The sequence below is a fragment of the Pseudorasbora parva genome, chromosome 12, assembly GCF_024679245.1.
Source record: "Pseudorasbora parva isolate DD20220531a chromosome 12, ASM2467924v1, whole genome shotgun sequence".
In the NCBI taxonomy this organism is placed as follows: domain Eukaryota; kingdom Metazoa; phylum Chordata; class Actinopteri; order Cypriniformes; family Gobionidae; genus Pseudorasbora; species Pseudorasbora parva.
In genome coordinates this window covers 40,921,647-40,949,485 of record NC_090183.1, presented here as the reverse complement: position 1 = coordinate 40,949,485, position 27,839 = coordinate 40,921,647, and the positions used below count along the sequence as shown (strand labels likewise).

The 27,839-nt window shown below is 36.9% G+C and overlaps 1 protein-coding gene across 1 annotated transcript; it reads left to right on the top strand.

Moving 5' to 3' along the window:
* Positions 1–8,286: 8,286 nt before the first annotated feature.
* On the top strand, positions 8,287–25,629 carry slc2a1b (solute carrier family 2 member 1b). The gene is made up of 10 exons (XM_067460316.1): positions 8,287–8,645; positions 18,243–18,338; positions 20,844–21,004; positions 21,138–21,378; positions 21,484–21,646; positions 22,396–22,583; positions 22,675–22,779; positions 24,317–24,418; positions 24,551–24,754; positions 24,851–25,629. Exons 1-10 carry the CDS (start codon positions 8,631–8,633, stop codon positions 25,046–25,048), a joined length of 1,473 nt encoding a protein of 490 aa, XP_067316417.1. The 5' UTR covers positions 8,287–8,630; the 3' UTR covers positions 25,049–25,629.
* The last annotated feature ends 2,210 nt before the right edge of the window (positions 25,630–27,839 follow it).

Genomic DNA, 27,839 nt, shown 5'->3' with positions numbered 1-27,839 from the left:
GGGGGGACATTGAGACATAAAGTCTGATAAAGTCAAGGAAGAAGAATGGAGAGAAGCCCATATTGAGCCAAAAGCAACGGGACAAAACATTTAAACAACGTGATTCTGATTTCACTTTTCACAACTACTAGAAGACCTACAGCTGTCAGACAAGTGATCAAGGGCTTAGGGGATCCAGTTCAATCCATTGCAAAGTTTCCGCCACTAGAGGGCACTCATGCAACGTAAGCAATGACACACATCCGAGTGAATGAGACGAAGGGAAGTTCGCGAGTGAAGGGCATAATAAAAACGAACTGGAACGCAGCACAGGCCTCCAAGTTCCCACTCCATGTCTCCTGGACTCCGCTCTGGCCCTCCATAGGCCCTCCGCTCCATCCGCCAAATAATTTTTTTTGGGGGAAAAAGGGCATGCCTACCTGGAGGGGGAGGTAATGTCACATCCATGCCTGTCCTGGACTCCATTTTCCATGATCCTCCCTGTCTCAGACCTGATTGCACTTCCCCATCATCTTTCTCGCTCTTCTTGGATTCCCTGCACCTGGACCTCTTCATTATCACTCCCTTTATAATGGCTGCGTCCGAAACCTGGAAAATGCTGCCTTCGGAGGACATATTTGAAGGCAGGAAGGCAACAAGCAATGTCCGAATCTATTATTTGCTTCACTTCCTGTCTCCTGAGAGCCCTTCATCTGATCAATTTTTGAAGGCAGCATACATGTATCCTTCGTTGCCTTTGGTATCCCACAATCCTGTGCTTTCTATTCAGTGACAGTTGAGCTGGGGGAAAAAGATGGCGTCCGAAAGCTGCGTTTGCTGGTCAGTTTGTGTGTAAATGTATGAAATGTATGGAACATAAATGTATGGTTTTTTACCAATATTTTCCACTTCTAATGTCATTTCAAGCGAGAAATTACTAATGCAGTAATTAAATATGTGTTTAGTTCTCACCAAAACTGTTTCTATTTTGCTGTAGATCATTAAACTGTTACACTGCCTTAGAAGTCTGTACAAAATTATTTTTGTGAGGTGCCTTTGTGCACAAAACACTGCCTAACAAGTCATTGTCTGATAAGGCAGCGAGGCAACGAATCAGCTGTATAGGTTTTTGAACACAGCCATTGGCTCACTCCTTCTCCATTCTTGAGTATGCTAAATGATTATGTTAAATGCTATGTTGTCTCCTTGTTTGTATTAAAAGCCTTCTTTATTGCCACATTTCAGGCTTCAAACATAATGATATAAAACTGTAATTTTTTGTGAAGAATTAATAACAAGTGGGACACAATCATGAAGTGGAATGAAATGTATTGGATATTTCAAACTTTTTTAACAAATCAAAAACTGAAAAATTGGGCGTGCAAAATTATTCGGACCCCATACTTTCAGTGCAGCAAACTCTTTCCAGAATTTCAGTGAAGATCTCTGAAGGATCCAATGTTGACCTAAATGACTAATGATGATAAATAGAATCCACCTGTGTGTAATCAAGTCTCCGTATAAATGCACCTGCTCTGTGATAGTCTCAGAGGTCCGTTTAAAGCGCAGAGAGCATCATGAAGAACAAGGAACATACCATGCAGGTCCAAGATACTGTTGTGGAGAAGTTTAAAGCCGGATTTGGATACAAAAAGATTTCCCAAGCTTTAAACATCCCAAGGAGCACTGTGCAAGCGATAATATTGAAATGGAAGGAGTTTCAGACCACTGCAAATCTACCAAGACCTGGCCGTCCCTCTAAACTTTAAGCTCATACGAGGAGAAGACTGATCAGAGATGCAGCCAAGAGGCCCATGATCACTCTGGATGAACTGCAGAGATCTACAGCTGAGGTGGGAGACTCTGTCCAAAGGACAACAATCAGTCGTATCCTGCACAAATCTGGCCTTTATGGAAGAGTGGCAAGAAGAAAGCCATTTCTTAAAGATATCTATAAAAAGTGTCGTTTAAAGTTTGCCACAAGCCACCTGGGAGACACACCAAACATGTGGATGAAGGTGCTCTGGTCAGATGAAACCAAAATTGAACTTTTTAGCAACAATGCAAAACGTTATGTTTGGTGTAAAAGCAACACAGCTCATCGCCCCAAACACACCATCCCCACTGTCAAACATGGTGGTGGCAGCATGGTTTGGGCCTGCATGCTTTTCTTCAGCAGGGACAGGGAAGATGGTTAAAATTGATGGAGCCAAATACAGGACCATTCTGGAAGAAAACCTGATGGAGTCTGCAAAAGATCTGAGACTGGGACGGAGATTTGTCTTCCAACAAGACAATGATCCAAAACATAAAGCAAAATGGGATGGCTCAAAAATGTGTTAGAATTTTTAGAATTGCCAGGTGTTAGAATGGCCAAGTCAAAGTCCAGACTTGAATCCAATCGAGAATCTGTGGAAAGAACTGAAAACTGCTGTTCACAAACGCTCTCCATCCAACCTCACTGAGCTCGAGCTGTTCTGCAATGAGGAATGGTCAAATATTTCAGTCTCTTGATGTGTAAAACTGATAGAGACATACCCCAAGCGACTTACAGCTGTAATCGCAGCAAAAGGTGGCGCTACAAAGTATTAACTTAAGGGGGCCAAGTAATTTTGCATGCCCAATTTTTCAGTTTTTGATTTGTTAAGAAAGTTTTTAAACATGATTGTGTCCCACTGGTTGTTGATTCTTCACAAAAGTTTTATATCTTTATGTTTGAAGCCTGAAATGTGGCAAAAGGTCGCAAAGTTCAACCAGATACTTTCGCAAGGCACTGTGTATGTGTGCATATATATATATATATATATATATATATAATCTGATTCTAAAGTGTCTGTGCACTTTTGTTTCCAACACTTACTGGAACGATTTCTAGGCTTGTTACACCAGATTGCTAACTAAACTGTGTTTTTTCTTAAGAATGATTGTGTTAGACAATTGGGACAGAAGGTTGGGCGCGGACCACTGTTTTACAGTTCTATATGCATCATCCTGTTTTAACATTTGAGTTTCTCCATAGCAGTTCTTGTGAACTACAGTCCTGATAATGTTCTTTTAGTTTCAGCATTAAAATATTGTATTATCTTTTTTCTAAAGTAATGGCTCAGAATAAATATATGGCTGATGTGTGCACTTTTTAATCATTATTCATCCAATTTTATTGTAAAATACTGAGTGTGTGTGTGTGTGTGTGTGTGTGTGTGTGTGTGTGTGTGTGTGTGTGTGTGTGTGTGTGTGTGTGTGTGTGTGTGTGTGTCTGTCTGTCTGTCTGTCTGTCTGTCTGTCTGTGTGTGTGAAGGCCTTTTTACATAGTTTCATAATAAATCATCCTGAACTTAGGTCTGAGGCGGTCCCAAGATGCGCATTCTAGCACAGTTAAAGGAAAACCACCCGCTTGGATGCCAGGCGTGATTATTTATTGTGTCTCGATGTTGTTTGATGCATACTGAACTATTGTCCAGGTTCTGTATTCAGAGGTCAGTTTTCACAATCACTCAGTCAATAAAACCTGTTACCACCTGCGACTTACTGAAACCCAACACAAGTCATTGTGATCCTACTGGTTTGTAAAAACATTTCACTTTATGTTAAGTACATCCTTTTCAAATAAAAACAAGTGCTTATATATATTAGAACACATGGCCTATAGAAAAGTGTATAATCGATACTGAGCCTTTTCTTTCCGGGCCTGCATATCCCTAAAGGAACATTTAGTTGTCAGCTGATCCACGGGTCATGTTTATTATCTAAAATATGAAGTTATATCATCCTCACAAGCAGCTTGTGTTTTGAAAACAGTCTTTGAGAACAGATTTATGTGCCTGTTGTTTGACAAGGATAATGAAATGAGATGAGGTTGATGTAAAATCCAGTACTATTATTTACTGACGAAGGTAAGCATATTCGAATTCCCAGAAATTCACAGCTGACTCTAAACCTCGAGTTCGTCGTAATGAATGAAGTACAGCACAAGGTTGCTGGTTGGTGCGGTTGATACGCACTGAGGAATGAGTCTAGATGCCGGATAAGCAGATTAGTGCAACAAAAGTGCACATTAGTTAGACCCTTACGTGCAGGAGCCCACAAAACCTGCCAAGAGAGTGTATGGCTACTTGTTTGACCTTTTGACAGATTGACTAGGCTGTATTTGTGAATGAGGCCAACACACCACTGCATGCAGACTACAAAGGGAATACCAAGAAGGAACAAAGTGTCAGCCGAAGTGTCAAACTACATTATTCATTTTTTAATTAATTAAAATAAGATTTAAATTTTTACATAAACAAAATACCAGGGGTTCATCCTCAATGATCTAGTTAAGTCAATATTTTATTTGAGTTATATTAATTACACCCAACACTATCTCTCTCTCTGTGTGTGTGAGTGCGTGTGTGCGTATATATACATAAAGATATAGTGTTGGGTGTTATCATTATAACTAAAATGTATGCGTATGTAATATATATATATTCTTTTTTTATTAGTGTGTTTAGTGTAATTAGATCACTAAGTAATCTAATTACTGTAATTTAATGACTTTTCCATTAAAAAAGGAAAGAGATTACTGTAGGAGCTATATATATATATACACCATAGACTGTAAAAAAATATGGATGTAGTGTCCGTGATGTCACCCATAGGATTCTGCAGAGTAGTTCTGAAGCGTAAAGTAGGGTTGAGCTGGCCGTTGCCATCTTGGCAGCGCATCATCTCGCGTCATTCGCGGATAACAGAAAATGGGCAAAGAGGCAGAATGTGGGAAGAGCTGAGCTGACGCAATGATTAACAGACAGCGAATGGCTAACCACCTGTCACTCAAAGTGACCACGCTCTTAATTATGAAGCACTTTAAGGCTTAATATAACATAAACGAATGAGTTATTAAAAAATTCACCCTCCTCACAGTTGTCATGAAGGGCAAAATTAGCCGTATAGACCAAAACCACAATTTGTAGCAGGCTGTACACATGTTTTTTTTTCTGCGGTAAAGTTGGACATTTTAACATGGGGCTCAATGAGATTCTGCTCCCTTCTGCAGCAGGTGTCTAGTGGCCAGTCAAGGAATTGCAGTTTAAGTTACTTCCCTATTGACTTCAACAGAAACTGGGGAGGTTGCCGCTTGATACACTCACACACACACACACACACACACACACACACACACACACACACACACACACACACACACTGTATATTAGTGCTGTCAAATCGATTAATTGTGAATAATCACATGTAACAATAGTTTTTGTTCGTACAATATATAAATATTTTACACAGACTTTTATGTTAGGTGCGATTAATCGCGATTAAAGGGTTATTTCACACAAAAAATGAAATTGATGTCATTAATGACTCACCCTAATGTCGTTCCTCACCCGTAAGACCGCCGTTCATCTTCAGAACACAGTTTAAGATATTTTATATTTAGTCCACACTATACTGTCCATGTCCAGAAAGGGACTAAAAACATCATCAAAGTAGTCCATATGTGACATCAGTTAGTTAATTAGAATCTCTTGAAGCATCGAAAATACATTTTGGTCCAAAAATAACAAAAACTACAAAAAAACTACTACTTTATTCAGCATTGTCTTCCGCGTTTGTTTTCAAACCTCAAATAAAGATTAAAACGGTCATGAATCATATTGATTCATGATTCGGATCGCGTGTCAAACTGCTGAAATCACGTAAAATTGGTGATCCAAATCATGAATCAATCCGCTGATTCATGACAGTTTGAATCTTTATTTGAGGATTTTAGTTATATAAAAAATTATTCATAAAAGAGTGCAGAATCTTATATAATGCAGTTATATATTCTCATTTGAACTTGAATCTTATTATCTTCCGGCATTGTATTGTTTCAGTGCTTTATTCACTATTACGCTGGAGGTGACGAACATCCTGGAACTGTCTTCCAGGTTTAAAACATTCATGATTGATTCATGATTGTTCATAAATGTCTGTTTTTGTTTTCCTTAGAATATCAAACGAATGTAACAATGAGACAGAAGGTGCGCACTTTTGACTAACTTTTCTTATTTGTGTGTAGTTTTGCCAATGTGACTTTGTTTCCTGCTCTTGCAGATTGATTATTTTGTTTGTGCGATAAGCAGATACTTCCCCACCAACTCAAACAAAACCTCTGTGTTGTAATGAGTTGTTACGTATTGCCCCCCTCTCATCTCTTGCTTTCCCACGATCCAAAGGGAATTGTCTGTAGGAGTGAGACACAATCGCTCTTTGAGCTTCTCTCCAAATACTTGTTCAGTTTGACTGCAAATCCGGTGGCTTAATCCCTGATCTAGAATGGGCATTGGTGCTGCAGGTTGAGGCCATACAGCACCGTTACCTGGACACCCGTTTTCTCTCTTGGCAGGATATGATGTCTTTGCATTAGTGATTCTGCCACACAAGCCCGATATTGTTGTAAGACCTTGTCTCTTTTAAATATAATGGTTTTAAATGAAAGTGTCCAGATCTGGAAAAACAAGTCCACATTTGTTTGTCTCCCAAAATCTTTACCTTCTGATAACAGAGTGGATCTGGTGATTAGTATTTATTTACTAACCTCTAGAATATATAAAACCAATAAGTACGTTTGAATAAGAGTCGGGAAGTAAAATGCGCGTTTCACGAGTGCAGGCTATTTTTGCTCTCTGATTACCCAGACTTTTCTGTCGCCAGAATTTATTTATATATTGTTTTCATTAGATTTCAAAGGAATAAGACATGAAAGGGTTCTTTCTATTTTGATCATGCACGTTTTCTTTTGGAAATATTGTTTTCTCCTTCTTACACACTTCCTTAAACTCCTTTTCAAGTACCAGAAAATCACTATCATGCGCTCTGCATTTTCAGTTGGCTATATGCATTAAATGTCCTGTGAATTTGCCATATATATTTATTAAGCCACATTATTATGTTATTAAGAGGAAACAAAATAACTATAATGAAAGCATCTTTTGAAACTGAGTTTAATGAACATTTATGGAGTTTTGAAAATACTTCCTTTTGTTGTAGGCTAATAGCCTGAATTGTAATACTATTTTAGCAGAAACTTTGACAACATCATACTCCGAACACATACTCATCACTGTCTCGCCAGTGTTGTTACTCCATCTTTTACAAATGAATCTGGTGATGTTTTTTTTTTTTTTTTTTTTTTTGAATAAGTAACACATAACAAACATAGCATAGACATACAGTATATCACAAAAGTGTGAAGCATTAATTCGTAGCAGGGGATCCAATAATTTTCTCATAATATTTTAAACATGTTAATGACTTATTATTTTTTAACAATTTCAAAGATGATATAAATGAGTCTAATTCCACTATAAACACTTTAAAGTTTGGGGATGAATTTAAATACTTTTGTTTATGAATATGAAACTTTGCCAGCAGTATAAATAAATTAACAATGTATTCAAGATCTGTGTTAACATTGTTTTCATAATATACAATAATATCCTTTAATGTAAAATAATAGTTAATCTTCACTAAATTAAAGAAAGAATTTGCCAATTTCCTCCAGAAGCTTTGGATAATTTTACAATCGAAAAACAAGTGTGTCAACAGCTCTCTCTCACTTTTACAAAAAGAGCATAAATCATCAATATCAACATATCTTGAAATTAAAGATTTAACAGGGTAGATGGTATGCAAAATTTTAAAATGTATTTCTTTAGTTTTATTATTAATACAATATTTAAATGGTATTAACCAAGCTGTCTTCCAATTAATATTATCAATAATGGAGTTCCAATTTTTTTTTTTCTCTAGGTACTATTTTGTTTTGTTTTTGAAAAATAGTGCAAATATGTTTGTTGTTGCATTTTTTATCAACCAATTCAACTCCGTTTAATATTAATTTTGGGTTTGTCATTATTGTTGAATTATATTGAATATGACTTCTAACAAGCTGAACCAGAGTAGGGGGAATAGCATTGACAACCAAATTAAATTCCTTAAAATGCACAGGGAAACTATGGGTTTGCATGAATTGTTCATAAGTTAAAATATTTCCACAACGATCAAACATATTCATAAGATGATTAACAATTCATAAGATGATTAAACCAATTCCTTAAAAATAAGGATTTATTGGCAACTAGTATATTGGCATTATTCCAAATAAAGGAAGTGTGAGGGGAAACATTGGTGGTGTGCTGGTGATATCTGGTGATGTGTAGTTTTTCACGCTCTTTATGTTATGTCGTCATTCCTGATTAGCCAATCACAGAGTACATTCCCAGTCCAGCCCACAACACTCCCAACAGAGTTGCGTCATACATATTAACCAGGCGAACCGGGACAGCATCTCAGACTCACCGGCTCGAGCCGACAACTTTGGCTTTAAACAAATAGACCAGATACGAAAAAAGAGGAGAAACATCTTAAGTAAGAAGGAGTTGTCAGAAGAAGTTAGAAAGAAGCGTCTGCAGGCATTTACGTTACTCGGTCTTCCTCTGAAGCTGCATCATAGCCTAGGCTACTAGTCGAAGCTGTAATCGTTTATTTATTTATACTTTTTATTTATTTTTAAATTTATTTACAAGTCGACTTCTGAGTAAACCCGAGGGAAAAGAGGCGAAGTTTCAGCTGAGTTAACGTACGTCGAGACGTCATCGAACATTTGACAAGACGTGATGGAGGGCGGAAAGGTAACAAAAAACTCACTTTTTCCCATGTAAAATTGTAAGAGTAAACAACAATAAGAGATAACACTTAAGAAAACACTATGTGGAAAATGTTATTGGTCTGTATTGGTATTTCTTTATGTCTATTTAGTTTTATGAATGTCAGTCGGTTATTAGCCGCATAGCCTCGCAAGCCTTCATATCGAGCTCTATAAAGTTGACAAACTAGTTTAGTGACAAACACCAAAATAAGCCCGTACCACATGTTGTGATATGTCACATGGGTAGCCGAGGTGTGATGAGGTTAACATCAGCGTGTTACAGTTTCCTGAGAATGGTAACTTTGGTGACTGATCGCAGTCAGTCAATGCCGGGAACTCGTTTGTTTAAAGAGAGAGGCTGTGTTTCAATTCAAACACCGAGTATGCTGCCTACATAGACAAACTATTTGGACACAATTGGCGAGTTCGCTGGCTTTGTCTCAAGAACAATGTAAGCTGTCTATGTAGACAGCATCTTTAGGGGTCATTGGTGGCGCATGTGATGCCCGAAAATGCTGTCTTTGTAGGAAGCACACCAGGTTTTCAGACACAGCCAGAGAAGCGTGGCGTACGTGCCCACTTTAATCCTTCGGTGGCCAGCTCTTTTTTTATTGGTATGATATGTTTAAATCGCCAAAGCATTATTACACAGAACTAATAATAACAAGACAATAAATATACAATATACTATTCTTTATTCGTATAGCCTATAATATGCACACACTATTTTATGTGAACCATAACCTTGTAAATTATATAAAATTGAAATTGTGAATATTAGTGAAAATAAAGAAATACATAATACTGCATCTTACTGGCTGAATTTACCTAAAATTATCATTAATTTGGAATGCTTAAATTGGAAATTTCCATCTCAAGTTTTTTTGTTGTTGTATCTGATTGATTTGTATCCAAACTAGTGACTAATATTGAGAGACTCATACGTGACTAGTAGGCTGTTGTATATGGCTAACCTAACCACAGCGTGACGATCACCCATGGCCATGATAGATCAAGTGTCTCAGATTTTCTGAGTTCAGAGACTTTACAAGGTCTTGTTTGTTGAGAGAGAAGCAAATCATAAAAGCAATCAGAATGTTGCATTTGTAAATGAATATACACACACATTATAATACATTTGCTTTTAAAAACCAAGCACATTTATTTCACCAATACCACACATTTATTTCACCAATACCACACACAAGCAGTCCCACTTAGGTATAAATGTATAAACCACCAAAGTCATTTAAAAATAATATACAAAATACCAGAGAAAATTAAGTGCCATTTTAGGGTTACGGAAACGACAGTTACCGTGGCAAATACACAATACTAACATGAGCTCTTAACGGAACATGTAAGCTGTGTCTGATTAATGTAACCTCATACCTGTATGCAAATATTTACCTGCTAACACACAAATTACAAGTTATGTAATGTATTGTAATTTCTTTGTACTTTTGGTAATTTCATGACAATGTGTGCGCCTTCGCATTTGCGCATTCAATTGAATAGTCCGCGCTATGGGCATAGTATTACTGCTGACAGGAAAGTTGGTTTTTCTGAGGTGAGAAACAAGTTTTGTTACGAAAATAACGTTATAATAATGACACTCACATGTAGCCTGACAACATCGGTAGATACTGAATCAATTTTTACTTAAACTGCATCTGACAGAAGAGTCAACAGCTTTCACACACGTCTTTCAAAACAAAAGTCTGTTCAGAAAAGACATGCTGTTATTGTTTCTTTGACTGCACACTGGTTCACGAGACTCACGACCCACCAGTTGAGAAGCAGTTTTAGAGCTTAAGATGAATGCTTGTGTGAAATTCAGTGGCTTTATACTTTAAGTAGTGTGGCTGTTATAAAATTAAAATGAGTCTGGAGGGGATCTTTGTTTTTTATGACATTTACAAGGTTGATCAAACAATCAAAATATGAGGAAAATATTCTTATATTTCTTTAAATATGAAGGAAAAACACTAAACTTGTCTTTTTTTCTGACAAAATTATTTGGCAAAGAAAAAGATAGCTACAGGTTTTGCAGCATTTAATCAAGGTTTTGGTTGACGTGCTGGGAACGATTGAGCTGTCCATAGGGAGAGGAGAGCTGCAGCTGGCTTCTAGCTAGGGAACACTCGACATAACCTTTCCAGAGAGGTCGTGTTCTTGACCCGTTCCCAGCACACTGTCTAGTGTTTTAGCTGTGTTATTAATTCATTGTGCACAGTCGTGTGCCTCTAATACCAGAGAAACATGCACACATGTTGTTGGTTGTTAAGACGACCCTCGTGCTTGGGTTTTTCATACCAAACCAGCTTCTGATATTAAACAACATGTGTGAAGAGTGTTTACTTTTCAGAAAGGTTTTAGAGCCGTTTTGTCGATCAGATCAGTAAACGAAGGAGACATATTTTTCCTCTTTTGTCTACTTTTAACCACTTGTCCAGATTTCTTCAAGGGGAGAGTCTATGGGGAGGTACATTTATTTGTTGTGTATTTTTCTTTTGTACTATAGACAATCTAAGTGTGCACGAGTCACATATAGTTTATGCTCTGATAGCAGATTACGCCGAACGTGGTGAGTGTGTTAGAAAACAGAAATGGCGAGAGAACATTGTGCTTGGTATGTTTTTCATCTTCAAACTAAACTTCGGTCATGTTTACCCGTTAAGTCAGTAGGTGGAGAGTATGCAGTCTTTTGTGGCTGTTCAAACACATTCGACCACATTAGCATTTGTTTACACTACGAAAACAATCCAGTCAAATGTGTTTTCGACTCTCTGGAAGTAGTCGAAAGTGGACAAGCTCAAAGCCTTTTAGACCCCTTTTACACCTGTATTTAGCATCATCCCCTTTAGCTCCAATTGACCAAAATGCATCTAAATACTAGGTGTAAACAGGGTCTTAGATATTATGCCTGACCATAAATCATTCTCAGGCATTTCAAGTACATTTATCAGTGTGTATTACATGCAGCATTGCCACACCTGTCACTCACCTGTCAGGTTTTAGTATTTGCGTAGGAGGACAACTTTGTCATTCTCACATTTCTCTCTTTTCTCTTAATTTTTCTCCACATACCTTGGTTGTTTAAAACTAATACAGATTTACAAAGAGCCATTATGTCTAATGGTGTACAATTATTTTTCTTGATCTTTAGACATAACCAAGCTAATATTTAATGACTGCAATGATTATTTCCATTAGAAATTAAATAAAAACAGAAATTTATGAATACATTTCGTTATTTTCCTTCAACCAACCGCCACACCCCACACACACATAAATGAATTTGAGTTAGATTTTCCTCTGAGACGTGCCTTGATGTTTTCGTACCATCATATACTGGCTATGAAGACAGCATTTTTCAGAATTTGTACATGGCTCACAACATTATTCTGTCTAATCAGTTCAAACTGTTGAAAAATTACAGCTGAGCACCAGGACAGCCGCAAAATCAGGTAATTGGGGGCAGGTGTACAGTTGACCTGTACTTCATCAAGTGGAACTTACAAGCTTTCAGTTGCATTCTCAATTTGCAAAAAGACATTTGGAGGATTTGATTAAGGATTAAAACCTCAAGCAAACTGTCAGAAGACTTCTTTCTATTTTGCTTTCTCAAGTCAGGCTGTTACTGTCATTTCAGCCTAATGGGCACTAATAAAGAGATTTCTAAGGGATTATAGAACGATAGAATTCCAAATGCCATTGAGGTAATTTATTTCAATGAAAAATCAAGGGGCAAATCGGTGCTGAGCTGTAATTGTTAATCCTCGATGTTTGAAAGGGAGGGCAGAGTTTTTGCTTGAGGTCATTTACTGTAAGTTACATAATATTGTTTGTAATACAGCAGTGTCAAATCCGAGCAGAGCTGTGTTCCAGTAAAGGATAGTGTTGTTAGCACTGTAAAAATACAGAAATGTGTATGTTGACGTCTGTTAAAAACAATTCAGTGTAGTTGTGAGTGGGTTAAACCATTTTATATGTGGAGTGTCTCCTGGACTTTACTAAAGTAGAAGCTGGCAGAAAGATGCTGCTTGAAAAGGGGGACGTGCCAGTCAGAGCATCACGCTCTGAGAGAGAGAGAGAGAGAGAGAGAGAGAGAGAGAGAGAGAGAGAGAGAGAGAGAGAGACAGAGAGAGAGAGAGAGAGAGAGAGAGAGAGAGAGAGAGAGAGAGAGAGAGACAGAGACAGAGACAGAGACAGAGACAGAAAGAGAGAGATCTTCGTCTTTGTTGCTGAGTAAGAACTAGACAGCTTCTCTTCCCCATGCTGCAGAAAGGCCTTTTATTCATCGTCCATTGGCTCCAAAAAGGGTTTGGACACTTAACCCAACTAAAATGTATTCATGTAACTGCATTAGATAGCAGAATGTCAAATCTAAAGTACTGCAAAAGAAATACTGCATTTTTCAGATCTAACTTTACTTTTTTGCAATATTTTTGCAATTAAAATATTTTTGCCAGTAATTTTAGTGATAAGCCAGTTCCTCTCAAGTTAACACAGTTCAAGTTTGGCAAACCAGAAAGTTTTATTTTTTTTTTAACAGTAAATTGTTTTAATATTTAAAATAAATGCTTCATTCTTTAAAATAAATGCCACATATTTTGCTATTGGGTATACATTTTTTTTTGTGTGTGTTGCTTACGTATCCTATTTTTTCTATGTGTAAAACGTGACAACCTGTAAACAACATATCAAGGCCTTGAATTAGAGCCAAGCAATAATTAACCATTACATAAATAAAATAAATTGAAAAGTCAGCAAGTACAAGCAAGGCAATTATTAGTCCAGCTCAAGATTATATGATTAAATATGTAAATAAGTAGCTTTCCTTGAAGTTTTGACAGGAATTATGGTATCACAGTTGAGCGTGTTCCTTGTGAACTGGAATTGGAAGAACAAATAAAGCATTTTAGCGTCATGTACACATTTTTGATGTTCATTGAATAGGCAAGTGGAATCAAATAAGTAATATTCTCAGTGGTTACAAATGCATTTTTGGCAAAATGCCATGTTGTGCCCTGTTTAGTGAGCTTTGTAAGAACAGGTTTGTTCAATGTCATTCTCGCTGTAGTTTACTGAGTAAGTACATTATTGTGTTCACTTCCTGATGAGACCATATTTCAGTACTCTTTGTATCATATTATATAAAATATGAAATTTGTTTTTTTTTTGGTTACACTTTATTTCAAGGTGACAGTTACATTTTACTTACTCAAATAAGTACTGATAATTAGGCTTTCCTGTAGCTCCACCAGTAGAGGGTGGCGCTAGCAATGCCAAGGTCATGGGTTCGATTCCCAGGGAAAGCAAGAACTGACAATAATGTAAAAAAAAAAAAAAGTACCTTGAATGCAATGGAAGTCGCTTTGGATAAAAGCGTCTGCCAAATGCATAAATGTAATAATTATTAATTAACTGTGTACTTATTTGGGTTAGGGTTAGTTACTTATTACGTTATTATGCATAATTTACTGTTATTACTATACATGTAGCAATGTGTAACTACATCACCTTAAAGTAAAAGTGTCTTTTTGCGCCTTTAGATTTGATCGGCACCTTATCAAAAATACTACAAGATACATTGTTTGTTTAGCTAAGGATGCAGAGCTTAGTTACTGTAATAAGTAAACTTTCAGTTGCGTGTCTGTGGTTAAAGGGTTAGTTCACCCAAAAATATAAATTATTTCATTAATTACTCACCGTCATGTCATTATAACACCTTCGTTCATCTTCGGAACACAAATAAAGATATTTTTGTTGAAAGCTGATGGCTGAGAAAGGCTTCAGAAAGGCCTCCATTGGCATTCAGTACATTCCCACTGACCCATTCACAAGACCCATAAAGACACCAAAGACGGCATTACAAAGTCCATCTCACTACAGGGGCTGTACAATCATTTTACGAAGCAACGAGCATTTTTTGTGCACAAAAAAAATCTAAATAATGACTTTATCCGCCAAGTTATTATCTTCCGTGTAGGTCTCGGACGTGAACTCACCTGGAACTCACACGATAGCGGCGCTCTTCCTCTTCCGGGTCATGTTTTGAACGGTGGAGCTGCGTCATATTCTCTCACATGCGTCGAGTTCACATCAATAACTTAGTGGATAAATTCGTTATTTCAATTTTTGTGCACACAATAAATATTTTCGTCGCATTGTGAAATTATGGACTTTGTAATGCCGTCTTTAGTGTCTTTATGGGTCTTGTGAGTGGGTCAGGCCTTTCTGAAGCCTTTCTCAGCCATCAGCTTTCAACAAAAATATCTTCATTTGTGTTCCGAAGATGAACGAAGGGGTTACAGGTGTCCAACGACATGAGGGGGAGTAATTAATGAAATAATTTTCATTTTTGGGTGAACTAACCCTTTAAGCTGGTAATATTTAGTTTAATTGTTATTGCACCTAGTTTATGATCTGTATTGAGCCTGAGTGACTGATAATACAGACATACATTCACATAGCTTTTTTTTTTAAATTAAAAGTTATAATAACATACTGTATATAAACACTAGGGATGTCCGAGACTAGCCAACAAGTTAAATAAACGTTACTGCTGCTGCTAGTCGATTTGGAAATACTAGTCGTTTACTTTTTCATTCTTTTTTTGTTGTTGTTGCAGATTTAATGATTTGCTTTATTTATTTATTTATTTATTTATTTATTTTTACAAAGGCTATGTTTAAATTACCGCCATGTTGAAGTTGAAGTAAAAGTAATATATTTCAAATTGTGTTCTTCTGAGGGAAACCAATCATCCTTGTTATGAAAGTTGTGTTAAAAGAATTATTAAATAAATATTTTCATAATTAAATCAGAGTTCAGAATCCAAGGCTTGCAATGTCTCAAGCAAAGAGCAGCTCAAGTTTGTTATGTAACCCAGAGAGGCCCAAAATCGAATGGGGAAAAAAGGCCTCAGAGCATTGCCACGAATAGCGAGGTTTATTTGCATATTAGTTTGCTTGCTCCTGGCGTCCTGCATGTATTACTGGGGCATTTGTGTTTTGCATTTTTTTTACAGGAGGTTATAAAGTTGTTTGTCTTTGTGAATGTAATGATGACATGTAGAAAAGTCCTTTTATTCTTATCATTCAGACAGCTAGAAACAAATGATAATCCTATATATAAACCAGTACACTGACAGAATAAGCACTGAGCCAAAATATGTGTCCCAAGTCAAACTGTCAGTGTGTGATATTAGCAGAAGGGCGTGACTGTGTACGGTGTGAGCAGTGAAGATTCAGGATGACGAAGCTAAAAAATGGTAATGTAACATTAAGAAATTGTCCAACGCACACACACGCACTAAATTTCATGGATGGGGCTAGGCCAACGTTATATGTCTGTTTTGTCTGTGGTTATGTAGTTGTAAGAATGCAGTGTGTAACTAGGCATGTCTGCCTGGTAATATAGGGTAAAGGCAGGATACTGAAGAGGAATGTTTCATAGCCAAACCTACACCCTCCCCTCGAGTAAGACTTAAGTCAAACCTTCCATATTTAGAAGTTTCATCTTTCTTAAAGAGATACAAGCCCTCTGCTGTGTCTGTTCTGGGTCGGGTTTTCTATCGACATTGTTTCAGTAGCAGGAAGGATGTAGTTAACTTCTTAGGGAAGTCTAGTGAGCCGATGATGATTCTGTTTATTGCCTTTTCATTTGTGTGGACTTGGTCAACATGTTCTTGTATGCGAGTTTTAAACTACCGAATGAATATTGAAGTCCCACCTTGAGGTTGTGTTTGTATTTGGCTTCCTGTTTCAGGGCTGGTTAAACAACATAGTCTCGAACTCAGTGAACTGCAGCTTCTACTCTAACATGAAGCGAAGGTTTGTCCACTTCCTGCCCCTTGAAGCTTTTGCGTCTTCGGCAGGGGAGTGTACGCATGCGTGTGCAAATGAAAAGAGTGCACATATCAAAGACTGGTATCTTTCTCATCGCCTACTTTCTGTTTATAAAAAAGGAATGTAAGCTCTGAAAAATGTCCAGAATGAAGATCTGTTTACAGACTCATCGAGTATGCTAAATATAAAACAGCTTGACATTTAAATCTACTTTTAAAGTTTAGCTTATAGACTCAAACAAGACCGGTTTCATAAATCTCTCATTTTAGTATTTAGATACAACTCTTAGTAATTATTTTGTTGGCTGATTCCCTAAAAGGAATATAAAAAAAGTGTAGAAACTGTTGTAGAGACAAGTTTTTAAGTTTTTTTTTATTTTTATTTTTTAACAAGTGCTTGATGCTCTGTATGATTGTAGGTATGTAAGTGACATTGATGCAATGGGCTTAACTATTTGGGCTTAAGTTCGTCATCAGATATCCATTAATGTAAAGCTGTCAAAGGCTTGACTTATGCGTCAAGTAGCTCTTTAAACAGTGAGCTAAACAATGAGCTTCAGCTGAGCTAAACTGGTTTTAAAACTGTCTGTGTCGTGTTGATGGGGTAACCATGTGAAAGGAAATGTCCATCCCAGAGCCTCTCTGTGTCTGTAAATAATAATCCAATCCGGTGAGTTCTGAAATGACAAGAACCCAAACAATGAGGATGCTGCCTTCACTGGAAAAGGCCTTTATAAGTGCGGATTCACTTGCATCATTATCTTTCACAAGTTCAGGTTCAGTCACTGTAGTTCACAGGAATGGATTATTTCGGGTCAAGTGGCCTCAGTCTTACGTCATTTCACCCAAACTAGAGTAGATAATGTTGAATAAAAATACAGTAAGAAAGTGAATCTCATGAACTTTTAATGAGCATTTGGCCTTTAAAAACACAAGAACAACGCTAGGTAATAAAACATTTTATAAGAAAATACAATTTTTAATTGTTATTCTAGTATTATTATTATTTATACAGTTTATATCATTTTAAATAATATGATTCTCTCAGGAATGATCATGTAATATTACGTTACTAAATTAATACGTTTTCAGTTCCCTTTTAATCTAAAAGGCTTTGTGTGTTGCAGACGGATTTCATCACATGCTCAAACCAGACAGTCCAAACACAAACGTACTTCAGGTTTTTTTTTTCTTTCTTTGGAATGAGGATATTTTTTATTCTCTAAGCATTTCCCTGAGAGATATTGGAATATATTTCCTAACCTGCAGAAAAATAAACAAAACCTGTCAGGACGTCATCTGTGCGAGTGAATACTTTCTATTGTATTGAAAGAGAAGGAAAGGCTTGTCATTCTGCGCAACAATAGAATTCTTCTGGGAATGCTGAATACTGGAGTTAAAATATAAATCTGTTTGGCCCTCATAAACTGACCCGTGGCCTAGTGGTTAGCACACGTTGGCTAAAATGGGGAGCTGTGGTGCTGCTGTCTTTCATTTTTGAGGAAGGACAGAATTAAAACAAGCACTACCATGACAATTATCAGAATGTCAAACAATAGGTTACCACACCTCCGAGAATAGTTCTGTTTAATACAGTCAGGTCTGGCCAATCATTGCTTTTGGCCTGAGGGTAATAGAGCTCTATTGGATAATGAGATGGATTTTCAAAACAATTCATTGTGTAGCAAAAAATGACTCACTCTTCTTTTATTCTTCCCTCAACAGCAACTGACCTTCCCGCTGATGCTGGCTGTGGGGACGGCTGTGATCGGCTCACTTCAGTTCGGCTACAACACAGGAGTAATCAATGCCCCGCAAGATGTGAGTGGCGAGCACGTACTCACACATACACAAAGTCTTTACTGTTCACCCCAACATCCCAGGTGTGCCCTTGTACTTTGACATTATCAGAATGCTGCCCCCTCACTTATTTATTATGTACTGCTGCAGCTGTCTCCAAATCCCTGTCTGTCAGTAGATACACACACATACACACTCACACCAAAGTAACCCAAATGCTGCCAGTTAAATTGTACTCTATACAGCTCCTCAGGGACATTTTCCTTTTCATCTCCATATTAAAAGTCAATTTGCATCTGTTAAATGATAAGTAACTAAGTGCCTGGCAGATGAATATTAAATATATTCCCTGTTCTGGTACAGGGTGAAGGTCATCTCACACATAGCACAGCTTGTTTAGACGTGCATGTTGAACTAGGGGCCAGGCTTTGCCTATGTGAAAGGAGCTTTTCTGGCTTTTAGACACTATATATACAGTGTATAGATTCTATATTCTCACTTATACTCGCTTCTCTTCCTGTCTAAGGAAACCAGAGCATAATTTGATTTGTTTGCAATTGTAACACGCGTACAACCGTGCAAAAGTTTGGAGGTTCTTTAAGATTTTTTGAGATGTTTTTGAAAGATTGTTTCTCTTGCTCACCAAGCATTTGTTATATTTGATTAAAAACAGCTATATTATAAAATATTACAATTTAAAATAACTGTTTTCTAATTTTAATTATTTAAACATTTTATTTATTATATTTTCAGCACCATTACTCTATTCTTCAGTGTCACTTGATCCATATCATTATAATTTGCTTATTTGCTGCTCAAGAAACATTTCATATTTTTCTCACAGCTGGTTTTCAGCCAATATTATCATTTTTTTAATTATTGGTATTGATCAATATTGGATATGTTTTGGCTGATACTGTATTTAATTATACATGCTCATTTTCTCTTTTTTTACATTTAGATTGCTGTCCTGCGCTCACTTAAATAATGTAATAGTGTATCATAAAAAACACTAATAATTTAATAACACTGAATAATGTAATCTTTAACAAGTCTTTTGTCATAATATTATTCATTATAATGTTGTGATGCACAACAATTCACCTCTTTCAATTCACAATTCGATTTTAATTTTACTGTTATTTATTTTTTATTCATTTAGACATTGGCTATTTATCTGCCTATCGGACAGAATTGTATTATTATAGGTGCATCCATAGAGCTTGAACTCCTGAAATACCACAGAGTGTAAACACTGACCTCTGACAATGAATGGTGTGTTAGCTTTCATTGTTTGTGTTGCTGACGGTTTTAACAATAGTTTTAGGGCTGTGGTGAGGCCATAATAGGACTAACGTGTGTGGGTGCGGGTCTGACGCAGACCCTCTCTATAAATAATCACTTCGATAAGATTACCTCAAGGGCTCCTTGTCTGCAGACCTCCCTCACAGAGACTGCACAAATCACCAAAACTATACTGTGTTATAATGCGTTATCTAGCCTGAAACTCCTCTATGAATGGACTGTATTATTTGTGACCAGGATTTTGTGGGGATTTTTGAGGCACTCTACAATGCCGGAGTGAACCATTAAAGGAGTAGTCAACCTGATCATTTTACTTTTTGATTTTGTTTGTTTCTTAAGTCATCATTTTTGCTTTCTTTGTTCATACAATGACACTAACTGGGGACAGCTGTGGTCATCTTCTACTTGTACTAAAAATAGTTTTAAAGGCTACTGTAAAAATTAGGCTTGTTATAAACCAGTCAACTCGTACAGTGAATATAACCAATAACTAGTATCATTCTATAGCTCACATTCTGAGGTCCTATTAAAACATTGTGTGACAGGTTTATATAATAAGGGGTTAAGCGCTGAGCCTGACTTTAACCATGCCTGATATTTAGGCTTTCTGCATGCCTAAAGTGTCAGACAGCTGATGGCAAGAGAAGAGAGACAGGAAGTGGTTGTAGAAATCTATTGGCTTGCTGACCTTAATATGTAACACCAACAGATCCCTCGGAACAAACTTTAATATTATGCAGCTCGCATGTCATTGGGTGACATTCATCAAAAGCCACCGGTGCTTTTATAAGGGTTAGCTGCAGACAGTTTGTGTTTATCAACAAACACTACGCAGAGATGCCATAGAAACCTGACTCCCTCTGTGGGTCTCAGTTTCCAGCAGAAAATCATGTTACCTAATACTGAACAGGGCAGTGAGACACCTACTGGAAGAAATAAGAATTGCTTGTTAGAACATAAATCTCATTCTCATAAATCAGTCATGCTGGTGTCATACTAATTTAAAAATATATATTTAAAACTTACATTTAAAACATAAAGAATGATGTACATTATTTAGAAGTGTTTCATTTAGATGTTTTTACTCTTAGAAAAAGTGTAAATAAAATAATGATAATAAAATATAAAGAGCGATGGCAGACCTTGTATGTGACATTTCTGTAAATTGCAATGTGCTGTCTGTCACAATTTTAATAATAACATATTATATTTGTGTTTTAGGTCATTGAGAAGTTTTACAATGAGACCTGGACTGATCGATATGGTGAGGACATCCCTAAAACAACCATGACTACTCTGTGGTCTCTGTCTGTGGCCATCTTCTCTGTGGGCGGCATTATTGGATCCTTCTCCGTTGGGCTGTTTGTCAACCGTTTTGGAAGGTGAAATACTGTTGTATCTATTAATTTCATTTTAAAATGAATTAGGCACTTGTTTATAACCTGAACTTAGTTTATGATGGTTATTGGATGATTAAATGTTTGATTAAAACACTCTTAAACTTTCTAATTTTAGGAGAAACTCCATGCTCATGGCTAATGTCCTGGCTTTCATCGCTGCAGCACTCATGGGCTTCTCTAAGATGGCTGCGTCTTGGGAGATGCTTATTATTGGACGGTTCGTGGTGGGCCTTTACTCTGGTCTGTCCACAGGCTTTGTGCCCATGTACGTAGGTGAGGTGTCTCCCACGGCCCTCAGAGGAGCCCTGGGCACCCTACATCAGCTGGGCATCGTTACTGGCATCCTCATGGCACAGGTACACATTTTGGACATTTTAGTAAATCTGACATGGGCATTTCTGCCATCTCAGTTACCATTTTGTTTGTTTTTTTATATTTACGTTCTGTTTTGTGCATTGTAGGTCTTTGGTATGGACGTTATTCTGGGTAATGCCACCATGTGGCCATTCCTCCTAGGTTTTACCTTCATCCCAGCCCTGCTGCAGTGCTGTTTACTGCCCATCTGCCCTGAGAGCCCTCGATTTCTCCTCATCATCCGAAATGAGGAAAACAAAGCCAAAACAGGTGAGCATGGACCTACAGTTGCTGCCTTGTCATAAAAGTTTATCATTTGCACTTTTTTTAGCCTGAAGTTCAAGAAGACTTGAAAGATAACTTGAGTGTGTCATGTGTAACAGTATCAGTATATTGGATCTTCTGTGCATTATGTCTTCAAGAGAGAGCAGCCTAATATATTCTGGCTGCTGCTGGCTGTGTTGTTAATAATAATCAAACTCACTGCAATAAAAATTCACTCAATGCTCTTGACTGAACAACTTTTGTAACTTTAAAAAGGATAATTCCCAAACAATAAATAAGAAACAAGCCATTAGATCTCTGGGGCGGCAGTGGCTCAGTGGTTCATGTAGGTTGTCTACAAACCAGAAGGTTGGTGATTCAATCCCCGGTTCCGCCTGACCAAGTGTCGGAAGTGTCCATGAGCAAGACACCTAACCCCAGCTGCTCCCGACAAGCTGGATGGCGCCTTACATGGTTGACATCGCCGTCGGTGTATGAATGGGTGAATGTGAGGCAAAATGTAAAGCGCTTTGGATAAAAGCGCTATATAAATGCAGTCCATTTCCATTTAGATCTACCTGAAAAGCACTGTTTATTTCATTTGTATCGCTTTTCTATTGTGTTTATTTGTTATTTTATTCATTTGCAATGTTTTTGAAATCCATCAAAAGAGTCTAACGAGTAAAATAACATTTTTACTAGCCAATGGCAAGTGCTTTCATTAGTGTAAAAAAAAATTTCATGTGCAATTTTAGTGCTTAAAAAGCTGCGTGGGACATCAGATGTGGGCGCAGACATGCAGGAAATGAAGGAGGAGAGCAGGCAAATGATGAGAGAGAAGAAAGTGACCATTCCTGAACTGTTCCGCTCTCCGCTCTACCGACAGCCCATGATTATATGCATCATGCTCCAGCTGTCCCAGCAGTTGTCTGGAATCAATGCTGTGAGTACCTGTGCACACATGGTTACTAGTTAAATGACAACCTATTCTGAACCGTAAACCAGATCTAATTTGTGTTAATGTTTTTGTGTAGGTATTCTACTACTCTACAAAGATTTTTCAAAAGGCAGGTGTGCCGCAGCCGGTTTATGCCACTATCGGAGCAGGAGTCGTCAACACCGCTTTCACTGTAGTGTCGGTGAGTGTCATTAGTATGCAACAGAACCATTACTGTTATTCTAATAATTGTAAAAATACATTACAAAAATATACTATTTAAAAAATACATTTACTGTATATAAATATTATTATTAATAATAATTGATTTTATTTATAACACACTTTTCATTCCGAGATATATATATATATAATATATATTAGTGTTGGGCCGTTATCGCCGTTAATGTGAGACTCTTATCGGGCAATTAAAAAAAATAATGGCATTAATCTATTCTCAGAGTTGGGTTGGGAGCTGGGTCTATACCAGAGTTTCCCAACCGGGGTGCTGTGTAAAAGGTGCCGTGACGGACTTGCACCGCGGTTCATCTCGCATCTGATGACGCATCTTTAATATGGGTTATAACTTGAACATGCTTTATGTATGTTTCTGTCGATGGATACATGTGCTGGCTTCTCAGTGATACACTACAACAGCGATAATAAAAGAAAATAAGGACATCACTCCCTGCTCTTGATTGAATAGCTTTTGTCATTTTAATAAGGATTAATCTTTAATTTAAACAGTGAAATATGCAATTATTTTACAGTTGATTACTTTATTCAATTTCTCCACCTAAAAATAATGTTAGACCTACCTGAAAAGCATTGTTTATTTTATTAGTATCTTTGCTCAATAGTATTTATTTGTGCTGCTGCTTGTATTTAAGTTATTTGTTCTTATTATCTTTATTTTTATTTGACAGTAGTCCTTTTTTTCCCTGAACATAGTAAATACAAAACCGCACTGAAGCCGTTAGACTCCTAGTGTAACGCATGTGAGAGGGTGCCTCAAAATTTTATAAAACAAAACGGTTTTATAAAAGCTATTTATTTGTTGTAAACTGTAATAATCATCTCAGAAAAATTAATTCTTCTGTCAGGCATAGTTGAAGTAAAAAGTGCCTTCGACAAACGCTGTCAAGATCGGTTTATGAAAAGGTTTATCCCACCCCTCTCAGACCTATTAAAATTTAATTTGGTTTGGGGATTTTTATTCTGATTGAGGTGTTTATATGGAGCATTTTCATTCGGACTGGACTTTTAAACCGATTACAGTGCTCCATGAAAAAATCAACCTATTATTTGGGTAGCACAAACATTCTGAAAGCCATTTTAATCTAGATTAATTTCAAAATTAACATTTTAAAAAGATTCATTAAGTATTATATATGAATATTATTATTTGACATATATTTTGCTCAGAAATTGTGCATGATTATTTAAGATATTTAATCATTAATATATACTATATAAAAATACCTTCTGATATTGATATTTAAAATAATTTATTTTTCTCAATATTTTCATTATTATAATTATTTCACAAAATGTACTATTTTATGTCCTAAAAATTAACTCAAAACACATGAGGGTGCTATCTCTCTTCTTTTAATTGTTATTTGCTGATGCCGGTAATCTTAAAGTGACCAAATGTTAATCAGCTGTATACTGTGTATATACAATATAAAATGAGTATAATATTCATAATATATTCATGATTTGTTATTCTCATGCAGCTGTTTGTGGTCGAGCGAGCGGGCCGCAGGTCCTTGCACCTCTTGGGACTGCTGGGAATGGCTGGGTCTGCTGTATTGATGACCATTGCTCTTGCCTTGCTGGTATGCACATTAATATATATTTACCTAAGTGACTAAGTGTCAAAGTTATTAATCATTCAGACAGTCATCGTTGTGGTCTGAAGGTTTACAATGTGTTTGATCTGGTGGCTTTGTTGCCCATCTCTCTAATAGGAAAAAGTCACCTGGATGTCCTACATGAGCATCGTAGCCATCTTTGGGTTCGTGGCCTTCTTTGAGATTGGACCCGGCCCCATCCCATGGTTCATCGTGGCTGAACTGTTCAGTCAGGGCCCAAGACCCTCGGCTTTTGCTGTTGCTGGATTCTGCAACTGGACTGCAAACTTTATAGTGGGCATGTGCTTTCAGTATGTGGAGGTGAGAGGCCGCTGAGAATTATAGGAAGGATATTGCCACATTTATTTAGGCTGTTATGGCTGACCTTTTTCCTTTTTTTGTCTTCTACTTTAACAGGAGCTCTGTGGGCCATACGTGTTTATCATCTTCACCATATTTTTACTTGGCTTCTTCGTCTTCACCTACTTCAAAGTCCCAGAGACTAAGGGCCGGACGTTCGACGAAATCTCCGCTGGTTTCCGCCAGGCAGCATCAGCTGCTGAGAAGCACTCGCCCGAAGAGCTCAACAGCCTGGGGGCAGACTCTCAACTATAAACCCCTCCTCTGATCCTGCTTTTCTCATCTGTTCACACTTCTGCACGCAACTACTGAGGAGAAGGGGTCACCAGGCAACATGTCAATCAAACATTTCCCCCCTTCCCATGGCTGCACTCACCTCTTAATCCCCTGCTCTCTCCGATAATCGTGAGACGTATGGGCACGAGACACGGGGTTTGAGAGGCAAGGAGAAAGAGTAGTTATTATATTCCTTTTATCAGAAAGATGATCATTTTAAGACATGTTTGAGGTGTCATTTTTGCATTGGAGTCTTTTGGCTAGTTTTAATAGGTTTTATGTTTTTTAAATCTATCTTAACTGTTACTTCCGCTGTGCTATGAGAGTGAAAACTCGACAGAAGTCACCTCGACGCTCTAGACATCAGAAATCAACAGGCCGAATGGGACTTCTCTGCGGCGACTGATTCAATACTGTATTCCATGTTACTGTATCGCTATTATGAAAGTCTGGTGGCTTTGATAAACCGTCGTTATAATTCTTCAACTTGGCCTTGGTTAGCAGCTGAAACAATTAAATATGCAACGAAATAAATAATAGGATTCAATATAATTTTTATTATATATATATATATATATATATATATATATATATATATATATATATATATATATATATATATATATATATATATATATATATATATACTTTTTTTTAAATCCCTGAAATAAACGTAACATATTCTAGGGTTTACTTCTTGTTCAGTTTTATTTGATGTCACCCACTGAAACAATGTGACATTATATATGTAAATTTGATGTTAAAACTCCTTTGCATAGCAAACCTTTTTTTTTTTTAACTCATCACAGGGTATTTTATCCCCTTACTCTAATGATTATTTCTTCTTTTCTTGCTTTTAAGATGCATCACATCTTTTAAATGTATTTATATTTTTGTAACACGTTCACTTGGTTTCTCCAGGAATGCAGATATAATCGCTCCAGGAGAGAATGTTACATGTCACCAAATATCACACCTACCTTCTAAATTTTTAATATGAGGTTTGTCACTTTATAATGCACAATGAAATGTACTCTTTACTGAAAGTATTAGCATCAGCGCAAGTGAATGTTGATCATCAAGTACAGCATATACTCCCATAAATACTGCTAAATCTCACATTCACAATGTCCCAGATCAGTTGCACGTCGGTAAACGTTTAGACGGCAGTAGTTTGAAATGCGTTTTGCACAGGCTCCCTCTCGCTGAGGGAGAATCGTCAAGTTGGGAAACACGGAGAGAGACCAAAATGCACTGTGACTCAATGTGGCATGATCAGAGTGCACTGACCGCTGGGAATGACACCATTGATGATGCTGTGGAGTACAAACTGTGTGTCTGTTGAGTGTTCTCTGACAGACACGTTTTGAAACACAGTGTGCCTGGCTCCAATGTGCCTTGTCATTTTTAGACTTCTAGTTTTTCTCTTTTCTTTCTTTTTTATTTTTCGGATGTTCATCCTTAGTAATTCATCCATAAGTATTTAGGATTTTTACGCACATCAAATTCAGTTTTCACATTGAACTTGTTTGAGCGTATGTAATCTGCTGTTTTTAAACACTCCAGAATATGCCTGATTTTCTGACTTTTACTATGTACACTTCATTTTTAGTTTTTGTTTTTAGGTTAAAAAAAGCCTACATGGGTAATAAATCACCTATATTTGTGACTTCTTAGACATATCAAATTTGTGTAAAATGAGATTTTGTCACTTTGAGTGGAGTTTGAGTGTGTGCATGTGATATTTGGCCAATAGGTCAGAGATACAACAGTTTAAAAATGAGCTCTAACACCAGCATCCAGAAAATATGTCCACCCTCACAGCATTCCATGAGAGCATCTTGTGTGTCTGTTTTTAACTTTTTGTACACGATTGTGTCTTGAAGATCATATGCATGAAAGTGTCCCACTGAAATCAATGACGTGTGTTTTGAATATTCAAAAGAAACAGAAATATTTTTTAGCCTATGAAAAGTTGAATGATTTCCAGCTGTAAATGTAAATAATGATTGTAAAATAGAATTGCTTTATTTTGTGTTTAAGACATTGTAGTTTTAATAGTTGTACATGTAACATTTTTCTCTGTTTTATAATGTAGAATATATTTCTTTTCTTTGATGCACTATCATGGTAGTCAGTACTGTAAGACATTGGTAACATCTTACTGTTTTTTTTTTACCGTACTGTATTTATTAGATCCACTTAATTTATTTAGTTTTGTTGCTTTCAGTTTTACTTCTATGGAAATAAAATTGTTAGAAAAAAACTGTATTTGTACAATGTATTTGTGTATGAATTGAAAATCAGTGTTGGTAGTTTAGCCAAAATCAGCACCTCTCAAGTGTGCAGGTGCAGCTTATCTCTCTTAATGGGCAAACATAATTCTCAAAAACTTTCGCCAAGTTTACGATTACATTTTATATTTTAAATCACCAATGAAACAATGTCTCATAAATTTAGTAAAGGAATCGTGAGAAAAAGGAACAGCGGGGATAAAGCTATTGCGCATGCGCAGTCCTAAACGCGCGTGTCAGAATGAATTGGGATGGAAATCTTCAATCTGTCAACACTGCATGCATCCCGTTCATAATGTTCATAATTAGCCTAATCGGAGTAAGTTAACCCGTCTTCATGAAGTCGTTGGTTTAGCTCAGTGGTTTCCAGCGCTACACAAACACCTGATTTAATACATTTGAAAAATATCCAATAACTGGTGTGTCATTAGTGACCGCTTTAGCTGATAGTCATTTGTTCACCTATTAGAGCTGCA

Bases quoted from the DNA above. Each gene is read 5' to 3' on its own strand.
- slc2a1b (XM_067460316.1), top strand. The intron at 21,005-21,137 runs GTGAAATACTGT...TTCTAATTTTAG, and splicing joins TTTGTCAACCGTTTTGGAAG to GAGAAACTCCATGCTCATGG. The intron at 22,584-22,674 runs GTGAGTACCTGT...GTTTTTGTGTAG, and splicing joins AGTTGTCTGGAATCAATGCT to GTATTCTACTACTCTACAAA.